Source organism: Fusarium oxysporum, chromosome II (assembly GCF_013085055.1).
Source record: "Fusarium oxysporum Fo47 chromosome II, complete sequence".
Classification (NCBI taxonomy): Eukaryota; Fungi; Ascomycota; class Sordariomycetes; order Hypocreales; family Nectriaceae; genus Fusarium; species Fusarium oxysporum.
The window spans coordinates 2,383,128-2,397,674 of record NC_072841.1 but is presented as its reverse complement, the minus strand read 5'-3'; the positions used below and the strand labels follow the sequence as shown (position 1 = coordinate 2,397,674).

At 48.0% G+C, this 14,547-nt stretch overlaps 7 protein-coding genes across 7 annotated transcripts; 4 read left to right on the top strand and 3 right to left on the bottom strand.

Moving 5' to 3' along the window:
• Positions 1-63: 63 nt before the first annotated feature.
• Positions 64-741, bottom strand: FOBCDRAFT_176496 (acyl-CoA N-acyltransferase; the record flags this gene model as incomplete). The annotated part of the gene is made up of 2 exons (XM_031173440.3): positions 377-741; positions 64-313 (listed from the first exon to the last, which is right to left on the bottom strand). Exons 1-2 carry the CDS (start codon positions 670-672, stop codon positions 64-66), a joined length of 546 nt encoding a protein of 181 aa, XP_031050225.2. The 5' UTR covers positions 673-741.
• A 471-nt stretch (positions 742-1,212) lies between these two features.
• FOBCDRAFT_127548 (general substrate transporter) lies at positions 1,213-2,935 on the top strand (the record flags this gene model as incomplete). The annotated part of the gene is made up of 3 exons (XM_031173439.2): positions 1,213-2,251; positions 2,304-2,368; positions 2,432-2,935. 3 exons carry the CDS (start codon positions 1,213-1,215, stop codon positions 2,933-2,935), a joined length of 1,608 nt encoding a protein of 535 aa, XP_031050224.1.
• Positions 2,936-5,072: 2,137 nt separating this feature from the next.
• On the top strand, positions 5,073-6,578 carry FOBCDRAFT_154845 (uncharacterized protein; the record flags this gene model as incomplete). Its single annotated transcript, XM_031173438.3, has 1 exon — positions 5,073-6,578. Exon 1 carries the CDS (start codon positions 5,125-5,127, stop codon positions 6,574-6,576), a length of 1,452 nt encoding a protein of 483 aa, XP_031050223.2. The 5' UTR covers positions 5,073-5,124.
• Positions 6,579-6,860: 282 nt separating this feature from the next.
• On the bottom strand, positions 6,861-7,743 carry FOBCDRAFT_196842 (beta-lactamase-like protein; the record flags this gene model as incomplete). Its single annotated transcript, XM_059608857.1, has 3 exons — positions 6,861-6,904; positions 6,946-7,347; positions 7,404-7,743. 3 exons carry the CDS (start codon positions 7,741-7,743, stop codon positions 6,861-6,863), a joined length of 786 nt encoding a protein of 261 aa, XP_059464144.1.
• Positions 7,744-9,301: 1,558 nt separating this feature from the next.
• FOBCDRAFT_288262 (uncharacterized protein) lies at positions 9,302-10,106 on the top strand (the record flags this gene model as incomplete). Its single annotated transcript, XM_031173435.3, has 2 exons — positions 9,302-9,413; positions 9,469-10,106. The coding sequence occupies 2 exons, from the start codon at positions 9,302-9,304 to the stop codon at positions 10,104-10,106; spliced, it is 750 nt and encodes a 249-aa protein (XP_031050220.3).
• A 310-nt stretch (positions 10,107-10,416) lies between these two features.
• FOBCDRAFT_127797 (uncharacterized protein) lies at positions 10,417-11,501 on the top strand (the record flags this gene model as incomplete). The annotated part of the gene is made up of 2 exons (XM_059607831.1): positions 10,417-11,384; positions 11,471-11,501. The coding sequence occupies 2 exons, from the start codon at positions 10,417-10,419 to the stop codon at positions 11,499-11,501; spliced, it is 999 nt and encodes a 332-aa protein (XP_059466755.1).
• A 104-nt stretch (positions 11,502-11,605) lies between these two features.
• Positions 11,606-14,468, bottom strand: FOBCDRAFT_236828 (uncharacterized protein; the record flags this gene model as incomplete). The annotated part of the gene is made up of 9 exons (XM_059610108.1): positions 11,606-11,774; positions 11,826-12,022; positions 12,235-12,420; positions 12,457-13,203; positions 13,234-13,281; positions 13,315-13,986; positions 14,017-14,346; positions 14,383-14,425; positions 14,458-14,468. The coding sequence occupies 9 exons, from the start codon at positions 14,466-14,468 to the stop codon at positions 11,606-11,608; spliced, it is 2,403 nt and encodes an 800-aa protein (XP_059466754.1).
• Positions 14,469-14,547: the final 79 nt, after the last annotated feature.

Genomic DNA, 14,547 nt, shown 5'->3' with positions numbered 1-14,547 from the left:
CGAGATCACCATCAATATCGATTCGGGGTAGCTACGACTATTGAAAATGATGTTTTATCGGGCTTATCCCCGATAATAGGGTTCCTTGGGCTCTTCGAAGTACTGGTTCATGATGTTGCCCGACTTGTTGTAGCCACATTTGACATAGAACGGCTCGTTCTCCGGACTGGTCCCCAGAGTCGTCTTGTAACACCCGACATTCTTTGCAATAGACGACAGACTGGCCAGTAACTTCAGTCCAAGGCCTTTGCCTTGGAAATCCTTTCTAATAGCGATTTCCTCGATATGTCCAATTAACCCAAGATTGTGAATACTGCCGAAATGAGGTTAGCATCAACATAGTGCAGACACCTTCTTAACCAATTAGAAGACTTACAACTTTCTCTCTACGATAATGGCACCGGTTCCGACAACTCGGTTCTTATGCTCAATAGCCACGTGGTAATGCACCCCTTGGCCCTGTGTCTTCATCCAATCGAACCTCTCCTCGAAGCGATCCTGGGACACGTCCCCTACATCAGACAGCACGCCGAGGCAGTCAAGGAATCCCTTTGCATAATCCCCTCGTTCCAATGGTCGGACAGTGTAACCTTCAGGGAATGATGTTACAACATCAGTTCCAATCAGGTTTGGTGAGAATAGAGGGCCGGAGAGAGGGCCGGTTGCAACCATATTATGTCGTGCCTGGAGGCTGTAGTGTAAGAGGGGTCGATTAGGTGAGATAGTTTGCCTTGTTCCGTCGACTAGCGTCACGATAGGGAGTATCGATGAACACGAAGGAGTCTTGCATATTTATGGATGATATCTTAGAAAACCCCAGCTAACCGGGTCCAGGCACAATAGCCGGCAAACGGTCGGTGCGAATGCCGGGCCAAACTCTGTCCGATAGCTTTCCCCGCATTTTAGTGCGATCCTTCTCTAGCTATTGACTGCTTATCGTAAGGGGCCAAGAAACGTTGCATTGGCCTGTTACATTTTATCGATATGGAAATGAGATGCTATCTCGTGCACACGCATGTCTGCGGGGTGCTAATTCAATATCCCCAGGTCGGTTCCCGCAGAACCGGTGATAAGGCTAAGCAAGCGAGATATCTCTTGGTGTACCAATCTTCAATAGATACTTAAACACCGTTCTTCGCCGTTATAGGTGGACCACTTCCTCTTGCCCCTGCCAAACTCTTTTACTATCTCCATTATACTATATCTTTGAAAATGGCAACCCTAGACAAAGAAGCCAACAAAGATAATCATGACTTGGCAGACCTGAAGAGATCTGAGCTCCTTGAGATCGATGCCACCCGCGACCTCACCGTCGAAGAGCACAACCTTGGCTTCCGTGAGGCCGCTCGCCAGTATCCGTGGGCCGTTTTCTGGGCTCTTTTCTTTGGCATTGCCGTTATAATGGCGGGCTTTGACGCCCAGATCATCACTTCTTTCTATGCCCTACCCGCATTCCAAACAAAATATGGTGAGCGGGTTCATGGCGGCGACGGCTATGAAGTTTCTGCGCCGTGGCAGACGGCTCTGGGAATGGGTAATCCGATCGGCCAGGTTCTTGGAGCACTTGCCAGTGGTTATCCCCTCGAGATGTTTGGTCGAAAGAAGACATTAGCTATCTGCTGCGTCTGGTCTATTGCCTTGGTGTTTGTTCAGTTCTTCTCCACAAGCATTAGCATGCTATGTGCTGGCGAGATTCTCGGCGGCTTGGCTTATGGATTCTACGTCGTCATTGCACCAACTTATGCCTCAGAGGTGTGCCCTCTTGCTTTGAGAGGTTTCCTCACCACTTCTATTAACATGGCGTTTGTGGTCGGCCAATTCATTGCCCAAGGCTGCGCGGCTGGTGTAGAGACCCGTATGGACGAGTGGGCGTACAAGATCCCTTTTGCGATCCAATGGGTCTGGCCCACAATCCTTCTCGCTGGTCTTCCCTTCGCCCCTGAAAGTCCGTACTGGTTGGTTCGCAAAGGCCGACGTGAGGCAGCACGTGCCGCGCTCATGGGCCTGTCCTCACCTACCAACAGGCCCGATATCGACAAGGCTCTTGTGGGAATCGAACAGACAGATCTTCTCGAGCAAGAAATCGAGTCGTCCACATCGTGGTTGGAGTGCTTCAAGAGAGCGAATTTGGTTCGCACTGAGATCTCAGTTATGGTTTACCTTATCCAGGTCATTGGTGGCAATCCGCTTATTGGATATGCAACATACTTCTTCCAAAAAGCCGGCCTGGATCCCTCTGACGCTTTCAACAGTACGTGTTTCGAAAAGCTAAAAACTACAGACCTGCTGACTTGGTACTCTAGTGGGTGTTGGTAACACCGCTCTGGGTTTCACTGGTACGGTTCTCTCGTGGTTCCTACTGAACTGGGTACGTGTCATCGCCAGTCTTATCCCCATAATCCTTCAACGCATCAGCTCATAAATTACACAGTTCAAACTTGGCCGACGCACGATCTATAATGCGGGTATGATGGTCATGACGACTCTCCTATTCATCATCGGTTTCCTCAGTATCTCTAGCACCACCGGTGCTATATGGGCTACTGCCACGCTGATGGATATCTGGACCTTCGTGTACCAAATGACTGTCGGTCCCATCTGTTTTGTTATCATTTCCGAGATCTCAGCCACCCGTCTTAGAGAAAAGACCATTGCTGTGGCTACAGCAGTGCAGGCTGCCGCCTCCGTTGTGTTCACAATTGTCATGCCTTTAATGCTCAATACTGATGAGGCCAATTGGGGCAGTAAGACGGCTTTCCTCTTTGGTGGAATTAGTCTTGTATGTCTTGTCTGGTGCTACTTCCGGCTTCCCGAGAGTCAAGGCCGTACATTTGAGGAGCTGGACATCCTTTTCCAGAGGCGCGTTCCTGCGAGACAGTTCAAGAAGTTCGATCTACTTAACGGAGTGGACGATGTTATGAGTAGGGAGGGATAGAGAGAGATAGCTTAATACTATCTAAATCTTATAGGCATCTTAAACAGTGGCTAAGGTTCAGCTATTTATCCCGAATTCGCCTCTGCATCAAACAGAAAATGTATTATCACATTAATGGAACAACAAATAGTTAACTGTATTTCTACTTATACTTGGTAAAATACGGACTATTCGTACTAGAGGTCAGACAAACTGTATACGCTTGACTCGCATCGGTAGTTGATAGAAATTGGCAATTGTGCGTTAAAAGAAGATTTGTTCGGTAGTAGGACCATATACTAAGGAATACCTAAGCTTTAGGTAAATATAGGTAAGATTTAGGCAGTCCTTGTTATATCAGTGAAACGTATGCCGGTTATTTTCTGACTCACCTTAGAGGGTAAGTCTTTGCCTTATTGGCGGTTTCCCCCGCACTATATCATTGCTGTATTCTATGAAAAAGTGTATATCCCAAGTATAGTAGTCACAGCAGGTAATTGATTTTTGGATTTGTTATGAGTGCTATTGGATATAATGTTTTGCATTTGGTAGTGTGTGACATTGCGCGCTGGACTTGAAACATATGACCAACATGTCTATGAGTCAACTACGTATCCAGCGTAGGAAGATTATAAAGCTATTTAGCTATTCTAACTATCAAACAGAGCGACCGGGGCTGATAGACCTTCGATAACCATGGCCAACTGACGCGCGACTATTATGTACTCTAGCCCTCCAGATCTCCTCAGCTTCGTGCATGGCATTATCCTCTGTTACTATAACCCTACCCCTAACCACTTTGTCGTGCTCTATCGGGTTCCTGATTATGAATGAAGATTCGTGATAGGGATTGAATCGTGATCCACTGTATGACGACCCTTTGGCATAGTTGCTCTTAGTAACATTGATTTTCCGCAACAGCTCGAGATCGCTGCTGAGAACCTCATTTGGACCAACCCTGACCAAAGAGCCACGCTTTTCGTTAAGCTCGAGTTGGGCTTCGTACTTCTTGCCGCTTATTGCCAATTGGGCCAGTCATAGATATGAGAACTTGGCCAAGGAAGGCCCTGGGACATGACGTAGACGACACCATGAGACAGCGGAAGACACAATGTACCAAGCGACGATGGCGATAGCCCACCGATAGTCGAATTTGAGGTACCGAAAGAACATCTCGCTGAGATTTATCGTTTAGAGAAGGAATACAGACGACCTTAATAGCGAGAATAAGTGGCAGGTCTGGAGTTATATCCATCAGCTACCCCTATTGTTGGCCGCGACGATCCCACTTTAGCTTTCAGCTGGTATGCATGTTGGCCTTGGCTATGACGCTGCTGTGAGTTATTACTGGAGTTCTTTTGGGTTGTTATTTGGGTCTTGGTGACAGAGTTATTTTAGATGCATATGAGGCGGCTGAGACATCCCATGAAAAAACGTCGATTACCGTCCATTAGTTAGTAATTGTCTGATGCAAAATCCCCCACGCAGGATTCACGTATTGATAAGCATAACTTCAAAACACGGAAACCCGCTCGTGGTCGCTGTCAGGTCTCCTTCCAAGCCACTTGTATCATTTTTGCTTGGCCATCAGCAAGATGTTGTCAGAAAAGATTAACCATTTCGGGAATGGTGATCAATTATCACGCCTAGAGTTCTTTTTGCAGCCAGTAAGTGTCTCAGGCGTGTGATATTTATTGCTCTGTGCTGATAAGCTTCGTATGACCGTAGTGACTCGATCTTATACTGCATATACCCATCAACTGTGAGCCATCAGACGTCACTTTGAGTGTTTACCGGTAATACCTTGACTACTGACGCAGGGGTATGGTCTAAGTAATATTCTAACTCTACTTTTCCTTTTTTTCGCCTTGTATGAATAGTCTCTAGTCAATTGGCAAAGCCCCTCTTAAAACAGGTAGGTAAGCACATTATTGGTCTGGCAGTCGCGAACTTTTGAGACTATTGAGGCGCTGCTGCAATCAATCCAATAGCGACACTATAAAATATGCTTAAGTGCGGCTGAACTCTGTCTGTATGGCCCGTGTGGTCAAACTATTGAGTCCAGACCCCATCGTCATTTTAAAGCATAGAATAAAAAGGGTGAATGTCCCCAATTTGCGCTCGTGTCTTGGTTTCACCTTTGGTCCATTCGCTCATTTTTATTTAACCCCCCCACGCTCATTTATTTTGTTTGTGGAGATCATCGCAAGATGGTTTCAAACAAGTTGATTGTTGCTGCCTTTGCAGCTTTGGCTTCGGTGGCCAATGCAAGCCCCTGTAAGCCATCGTCTACCAAGGCCATCACTACATCTGCCACCGAAACTGCTTCTGCTGGCTTTACATCCAAGACTAGCACTTCTGTCGAGACTAGCACTGCGATTACTGAGAGCGGGACTGTGATCGAGAATGAGACAGCGGCCACGGCGACTGATGCTACCACAGAGGCTCTCAGCACTGAAGCCTCGACGACCGTTTCCGAGAGTGCTACCACAACCGCGACGGTTGACGAGCCTCTGCTCACCAACACTGGCTTCGAAGATGGCACGACCGCCCCGTGGCAGTTGCTAACGCAGCACGAAGACAGCTTGGTTCTTGGTAGCGGCTATCAGAGCCCAGCCTCTGGTAAAGTCCAGTTCGGAGACGAAGATGGCAGCCAGTACTCCAATCTTATTATCCAAAAGATCAACAAGAAAGCACTCCAAGCGGGCTCATATGTCCTCGAGGGCCGTACCCGCGTCGACGAGTACAGCCAAAGCGGCGACGGCTGCAGTACCATCATCGCCGCTTGCCTCACGGGAGGTACAGGAAGCTGGGTTCCCGTGCCGGCTTCGCTTTCGCGGGCAAGCGCTGAGACTTCCGTCGGTCACTGGTCCCAGATAGACACTACGTGTACCTTCACCGAAGAGATGCTGTCTGCGGATGCCGACATCAGCGTTGTGTTTGGATTCTACTGTGCTAATTCGGGTGCCTACCTCGACTCTGTTGAGCTCAAGCCAGCTGCTGTAATCCCCAACACCGACACTACCACGGTTGCCACCAACAGTGAGACTAGTATGATAATTACTACCACTCAAGCGACTACAATGGCAACCTCCATTGAGGGCTCAACAATCGCTACAGAGACTGCTACCACGACCACAGCAACCGATGCAGACCCAACACCTCTTCTCATCAACGGCAGCTTCGATCTCGACACTACTGAGCCCTGGCTATCGACTCGCTCCGAGTCCGTTGACCGCGACACCAACAGCCCCTTCGAAGGCCCAGCTTCTGGACGACTCGTGTTTGGAGTCGATGGCGGCCAGGCGTACAACAACTACTTTTACCAAAAGATCGACACGAAGGACCTCAAGGCAGCCTCTTACCGCCTCTCTGGTTTCGTCCGCGTCGACTACTACACCAACAGCATAAATGGCGATGGATGCAATTCGATGGCGGTTGGCTGTACCCTTGGAGACCCAAACAACCTCGATCGTGTCCCGGGCTCAACTGTAATGGGCACTCCTAGCGTCGCCGTGGATAACTGGTTCCCGCTGGATACAACTTGCACGCTTACGGAGGAGATGTTGTCTCAGCATGACTATGTTAGCGTTACTTTTGGATTCAGCTGCGCCGAGGTCGGTGCCAACCTCGACGCTGTGACATTCCAGGAAGTTGTTTAGCATACTAACATACTGTCTGTGTTTAATTCCTTTACTGTGTATATGATTCAACTATATAATTAGTCTTCTCAATAGATTAGGCCAGTTCACTCATTAAATCTTGGTCTGCCCGTGCTTTTGCGAAATAACTCCGTGGTCCCTGGAAGCTGACTCTCTTATTCGCACTAGAGTAAGATTCTAGATCCTCACCACGCTCAAGCCCACAAGGTTTAGGCTGAATAGTCCCTACGAGGGACTGCTGAAGACATGTCCTCACCTCCTCTAGCAGTTCCCCGGCATCGGCATTACACGTCAAGTGTCCACATGCCATCAAAACGCGACCTAGAATCTTAGCAACACGAAAGTTTGTGGGTTTGTTCCTGTACATACTTTGGCTCTCTATAGAATTCCATCCTTTGACGAGTCCTTGAAGCCTCTTGATGGTTGCAACATAGTTTTTAATATTTCCCTCTATGGGGAACAATATAGGGGCGTGCTCGTATACTGTGTCTCCAACAAAGAGAAATCGTTCTTGGGCATCCCAGATAGCGAGTTGGTCTGGGGTATGACCGGGAGCATGATATAGCACAAGGCCTAGATCATTGCCGGCACTATCAGTGATTGACTGGCCGTCCTCAGCCCAAACAGTCACGGAATACTCGGGCGTATTCATTCCAACAAAGCGACAGAGAGACGAAGTTGGCAGTCTATCTGGACTGGCGATAAAATCTCTATCGTAAGAACTAGCCACAACAGAGGTGGTTGATGACTCTGTAAAATGCATAATCCCGCCTTGCCAGAAATAGTCAGTCTCAAGCCAGCGTCCAGGCAAGCTTTGACCCACTTACCAATATGGTCGTAGTGGCAATGAGTGCAAATCACGGTGTAGTTTTTGGTGCCTCCCGGGTTAAGAGGTTGATTGTCGTTGTCTGCGACGGAATACTCTTCGATGAAATGCCGGAGGGACGTGAAGTCAGCATCGGAAGAATTGTGCGGGCCCCCGCAGCCGGTATCAATTAGGACGACTGTAGAGGCGTAAAGGCGCACGTAAATAAACGGATTCTCGCCCCATCTGTCGTCCTCGGTGATATAAAAAAGATTCTTGGTGAGTTTGCGGCAGGTAAAATATGTATCCTTGGGTGCTTTGTCTGCGGATCCAGGGTCCGGAGGACCGAGCTTGTAGCACATAGTTGTCTCTTGTCTCCAGATGAGGGGTGACTGACAGATATCGCCAGGGAGAAGAGCTGGTTTTAATATGGCATCATGTGGGGCAATTAAAGCTAGGACGCTGCGGGGTATTGAAATGCATGTTTAGAACCTGAGAAGGTCTTTTTCACTATTTATCTAATGAACAGACGGTATAGTATCATTGAGAGGTTTTTGCTAATAGTTATTTTCACTAGTAAAGAGTTTTTATGTGTATGTCTCTGATTGGTTGCGAGATTTTGTGTCTGGAATAAGTAGTTAACCCCTGATGTTTTCGTAATCTCGGAATCTTATCGCTGATACTTCAACGTGCTCGCTGGTGCATGACCGCATCAATTCATTTTTGACATGCGAAATAAAACGAAACATTAGGTATATAGATGCTTGGACACAAAGTGTGACGACTGAATGCATTCAGGTTCACAGTTCTGTAACATATGATATGGTGTGCAAAGCTGAAAATAATCCCTGCCATATGCATCAGGGAAAACAATAAGCGCCGAGCATGCGTTGACAGACTTCTTGAGGTTAAAAACACTCACATCGATGCTCAGCCAGGCTCATGGGATGAGGGTCTGCTGGAAAGGGCGATCAGAGGTGGTTATGGGCAAATAATTAGAATGCTAGTTGAGAGGGCTGCCAAAATCAGCAAGAAAATGGTAGATACAGCATTAGTGTTGGACAATTTAAGGGAGTGTGGAGGTAAATATAAAGTGCAAGAGGGAGGAGACGATGAAGAAGGTGTACAAGAGGAGGTACACGATCAGGAGCTAGGAGATAAGGAGGAAATATGGGCTAGTCTCAACCCTCCAGATATTGGAGGGTATATACATGCCACCTTTTTCATTATAAACTTCCTTCAGGGAGCATGTCCATGGAAAGGGGGGCAGTATCGTACTGTTAGAACTAATTCGACGACTATATCCATAGCTGATCGGTTACAGTCACAGGTTCATTAGTGGCTAGATGGTATTAGTCAAGTTTACAATTAATCAGAAATATAGCGATAAAAATCATACTACCTCCCGTTGCCTGACCATATAAATCAAAGGAGGTTCTGTTCCGTTACCTTGCATGGCTCGAGATTATGGCTATCATTTTTGAAAAGATCAAAAAAGGTTTCGCAGACCGTCTACGACACACTTTCGAGGTTTCGTGGGATAGGATGCAGTCAATACCCAACGGATCGAAGCATCGTATCATCGGCAAACAAACCTCAATCATCAAAGCCTTCGTGTGTTTACAATATAACATAACCAGACAAATCCCAGTTAAAACCTTTCAAGCTTTGTAAATCGAGCCTCTAGGCTCTAGGTGGCTGACCAGTTTCAGGACTAAAGACTAACTCTATATGGACTAGTGTGACTTATAATTGGACGACTCATCTCGGTTATGCAGTCTGACAAGTCTGACTGTCAGAAAGTTGACAATATCAGCAGCTCTCTGTCATCTTTTCTCAACCGAAGCCAAAGTCGTCAGCTTTTTCTCGCATACTGTTATTCTCTCCTTAGCCGAGACCTCAGGCGTTTATATGTCCATAATGAAGCCTAACTGGGAGCCATTTGTGAAATCCACTGAAGATGATTGGACGGCTGTACCGGACCCCGCCCAGCGAAAGCGGATCCAGAACAGGCTGTCCCAACGAGCCAGGCGTATGTACTATGATAAAACTGTTGGGCGGAAGTGCTTGGCTAATGCTGATTCCAGGGTCACGACTTGCTGGTAAACAGAAGCAAGCGGCACAGTATGAGGTTAATGAGGACGCGGGAGCCCTTGTGAGAAGAGATGCAGGTCCTAGTCTCGGACAATCATCTACAGAGGGTTCAAGCATGGTTGTCACAGACATGTTCGATGCAAACCTCTTATATACCCAATACACATCTGAGCAACCCACAATGGACAGTCATTACCTCATCTTGACCGACCTGACCGCCGCCACAGCCTTAGCGGTCATAGCTCAGCGCCTCGACCTCGACTGCCAGCAAATTCCAGGCTTCAACATTAAAGCCCTGACCGACAGTCTTCCATCTGCTATAGCGCCCACGCAATTACAGAAGAGCGTTCCTCACCTGTCGTACCTGGACATGCTGCCCTGGGCATCATTGCGGGACAAACTCCTCAAGTCTCTCTCTATTATTAACGAAGAGGAGTTTGCGCGTGATATGCAGTATGGAAGCTTAAAGGTATGGGGGACAGTACCGTGGGACCCGATGGGATGGGAGGTTGGCGAAAGCTTTGCGAAGCGGTGGTGGTTTCTGATGGATAGTGGGATACTTCAGACGACTAACTTTTGGAGGTCTCAGCGGGGAGAGAGGCCATTAACTCTGGCATCCCTGCAAAGCTGAACGATTAATTCCTCTTCCATAAAACTAATTCCGTGGTCTTGTTAATTAGCTGGTACTTGCGAAAGAGCGCTGATGCAGGGGAATGCATTCTGACCGCAATTTCTCTGGGCTGCTTCAATCTGACAGTCTGAATGGCCAGGGTGTCAGACTCATGAAGGAAACGACAACATTGGATTGATAAGCTGAAATATATTCATATATAAAAAGAAGAATAATATTTCCTCCCCGCAAGAAAGTATTAGAGAAGACACATTTCCAGCATCATTTTACTTAAACTCGACGTTCTGTCACTATCTCTTAACCTATCATCATGCAAGCTGCCTGGACGCAACTATTCCCACCAAAGCCTACTTTCACCGAATACAATGTTCCTTCACTAGAAGGCAGAGTCTTCATGGTGACGGGTGGAACTAATGGCGTCGGTCTAGAGCTAGTCAATATGCTGTACTCCAAAGGAGGCACAGTTTATCTCCCTGCCCGGTCCTCCGCCAAAGCACAAAGGACTATCGAGACCATCAAGGCCACACACCCAGAGAGTATCGGTGTCCTGAAAACTCTTCACATTGATCTCAATGATCTTACTTCCGTGGCAGCCTGTGCCTCTGCCTTCTTAGCGCAGGAGTCCCGTCTCGACGTGTTATGGAATAACGCGGGCATTAGCGCCGCACCGTCTAATGAAGTTACTGCCCAAGGATACGAGCCACAAATGGGAATAAATTGCTTGGCGCCATTCCTTCTCACCAAACTCCTACTCCCTGTCCTAAAGCAAACTGCAAGCAGTAACCCTGGACCTTCGACAAGGGTTATCTTCACAGGCTCGGGTGTAATGGACATGATGGCGCCGCCTGGAGGTATTCCGCTGGCTGAGCTTACTCCTGGCAAACAATCAAAAGACCCAACACATAACTACACCATTTCAAAGACGGGAAACTGGTTCCTCGCCTCTGAATTTGACCGGCGTGTGCGATCAGATGGAATCATTTGCATATGCCAGAACCCAGGCAACCTCTCGACGAATATCTGGGACCGCGTGCCGTGGCATCTCAGGGTACCGAACAAAGTCTTCTTGCACCCACCTAAACGAGGAGCTTATTCGGAGCTCTGGGCTGGTGTTAGCACAGAGATCAAGCTTGAGGACGGTGGTAGGTATGGTATTCCTTGGGGAAGATGGCACCCGAGCCCTCGGAAGGATCTTGTCCAGAGCTTGAAGACGAAAGAGGACGGTGGCAGTGGAATTGCGGCGGATTTTTGGGATTGGTGTGATCAACAAACAAAGAAGTATGTATAAGTCGATAAGGTTCCTACATATCAAGACGGGGTGTATCATCAACAGGGTATAGAATTACGGATAAATAATGGTATAGATTGCAGGAAGGGAATTCCAATAATTTGTAGAACTTGCACCTTTATCATATTCATCCTGCATGTCTCCTATAAACCAGCATTCGTTTGTACTTCAAATAACAGCGTTGTCTGTCAAATCTCCCTTCGCTACTTGTCTACACAGACTTCAACACGAAGTTCTGTAATTTCCCCTCCTCATAAACCTCAACCTCTGTAAGCCTACCCGTCTCCTCTGTCTTTCCATCTCGAAGTTCGAACCTAATTACAGTTGGAATAGCTGATATGTTCCACGTGAGCTTGTGTGGGTTATCCGGCTTCTTCCACCTGTGGACTTGTCAGCCAACACTCTCCATACTGACTAGAATAGTCACCCACCCAGGCCGGGGACCAACGCTCTCGTAAATAGCCTTGGGCCCTTCCGGCTTATCAAATGTCTCTTTCAGGAATGGTAAGGCAGCTCGAACGTCGGAGCACCACGGTGCACCGGTTTCCTCATCGTTGGAACTGGTGAGAATGACATAAATTGGCTCGTCACTCCTGGCAAGAGGAACTAGGTCCTCGGGACTCGACAACTGAACATCATTAAGGATCGGCATAATTACGGCTATTTTCTTTTTTCTTTTTGATGCAGCGATATGTCTTACGTTGCGATTAGTGCGGGCTATTTATCCTTCTAGGTTGGTGGGGATCAAGGCGATGGTGTCATCAGACCCATCGATTATTACACCGCAACCTGACTCATATCTCTTCTCTAGCGCTATCTATCATACTCAGAAACGACTACGATACGGAACCCATTGCCCCTCCAAAACCCAGTCGGCTCAAGACTCCCGCGATAAGTGCACGTCGCCTTGGCTTGACCACTCGAAAAGCACCCTCCTCGCAAAACTCTCCGGATTGCATCGTCTGCTTCGAGATCCTCACGACCGTCTGGACTTTTCCACGGGTATTCAAACGTTGGAGACGCCATCTCGGTTCCCCATAATGTTGTGCACCATTCCCATACTTGGCCTGTCATGTCGTAGCAGCCAAATGGTGAGCAGGACTGGGGAAATAGACCGACGGCACATTTATTGTTCAGCGCTAGTTCTTCGCAGTTTGATAGACTCGTAGCGAAATTGGTGCCCCATGGATAGATGTTCTGCCCTGTCTGTGACTCGCGCTGATCTCCTCTTGATGCTCTCTCCCACTGGGGCTCCGAAGGTAGTTGTACGGTTTCGTTGGGTTTTATTTTACTCGTTTCCCTCCATTTCGGAGTGAGCCATTGACAGTATGCCCTGGCGTCATGCCATGTGAGATCTGTTGCCGGTGTGTTCCGCAAAAAGGGATCATAGCCATCTTGGCTCAGCCAAGTACGACCTGTCTGCTGCACAAAGTCTCCATAGTCTCGGTTCACAACTGGAAACGCGCCAATTTTGAATGAACCAAGATGAATTTCATGAGGAGGACTGGAATTCGGATGGTTGGACGACCCAAAAAGGCTTGTGCCTTCTGGGATTTCAACCAAGCCTAGCAGATCGCGTGGATCTCCAAACAAGGAGAGGTAGCGACCGGCTTTGACCCGATGAGATACAGGGAGGGTTCCAAGCATGATCACCTTCAGTAGAAGATCGACGACTTGGGTGACAAGTGGTATATTTTCTGGGTCTGTGAACCCGCAGGCGATAAGTGCAGCATATTGAGCCTTCTCGCCACTAAGGTCAGACTCATGCCGGTTTAGAAGTTCATGTATCAACTTCTCCTGCTTTTCTCCCTCTGCAAACCGATGCAAAAGACTTCGAACAATGGGCATTGCCGACTTGGCATCTTGGTCAAAAACCTTCAGTATCTCCTGCAAAGTTGCCGTTTGTAGCTGCGCAGCCACCAAGAGTACTTGAACTGCGGCACACGAGACGAATGGCCATTTTTGAGTCGTCTTTGCCAGGAGATTGAGCTGACTGTGCCGCTGATCTGTCCATTCCTCCCGCGCAGTTTGTAAAAGAACTTGGCGCGTCTCGAGCGATGAAAACCCATGATCTAGCCAAGCATCCAATGCTGATTCGCTTGTATCCCCAACACGTCCGGCTACTAGGGATAAGGCAAATATAGCTGGTCTCGAAGCGGCGTTTCCAGAACCAAATGTTGTGTCCAGACACAGCTTTCGAGCGAGCTCGTGTCTTTGAATGGCCAGGAGCGGTAGTAGCTCGAGCTTTGAGAAGCCGCTTGGCAGGGTCCAGTCTTGGCTATCATCGTCTGTCCCCAGGACGAGCAGCCTAACGAGCGGCCTTGGAGTAATAGCGCTGGCTATAGATGCGAGATGCGTCATACCTTCGGGCCCTGCGCTTTCGATACCATCCAGTATCAAAAGCAGTTCCTCATCTTCGCTTTCCTTTTTTCTGCTATCCCAAGATTCAAGAATCTCCGGCAGCTTTCCATCAACATCTGCAAGGTCTTGCGTATTGATGATTGTGACGAGCAATGGCAGCGTTCTCAGCCCACTCAATATCTCTTTTCGTCTCTCGCCGCCTTCATTCCGAAGAATAGCGTCCCTGTCCTTCTGGAAGATACCAGTGGCATGTCCAAATACCAGGTACTCTGCAAATGTCGTCTTTCCTGAACCACTTTTGCCAGTGAGAAGTAAGAACTGATTGTCTCTTACGGCTTCGAACGCAGAGACGTAGACTGCCTCCTCTCTCGTATTGCCACCTTTGTGCTTCCGCAAACCTTTGGCTGCCTTGTCTTCAACGGTGAGGTTCACAAGTAGTGGGATGTATCCTTCAGATAGGGAAACTCTATCATCCTTGACGGTGGTGAAAAGCGTCTTTTGACCCAACTCCACACCATTCCGTTTGAGCGAAGACCAAGCTTCCATGTTCTGAGGCTCTTTCTTCTTGATCTTGGTGCTTGACTTGATGTGCTGAATAAAGTTGAAACCTCTAGTTGTGGCAATTACTGCATGAACTGGATCAAGACGAAGGTTGTAAAAGCGAATTGAACTGAAATACGATTTCTGGTATCCACAACATACGAGCACGTCATTTTGTACCATATGCATGTCATTGACGGCGCGGGCTCTATGGGAGAGGTCGTTTATTGTTCAACTGTAAGAGGTAGGACC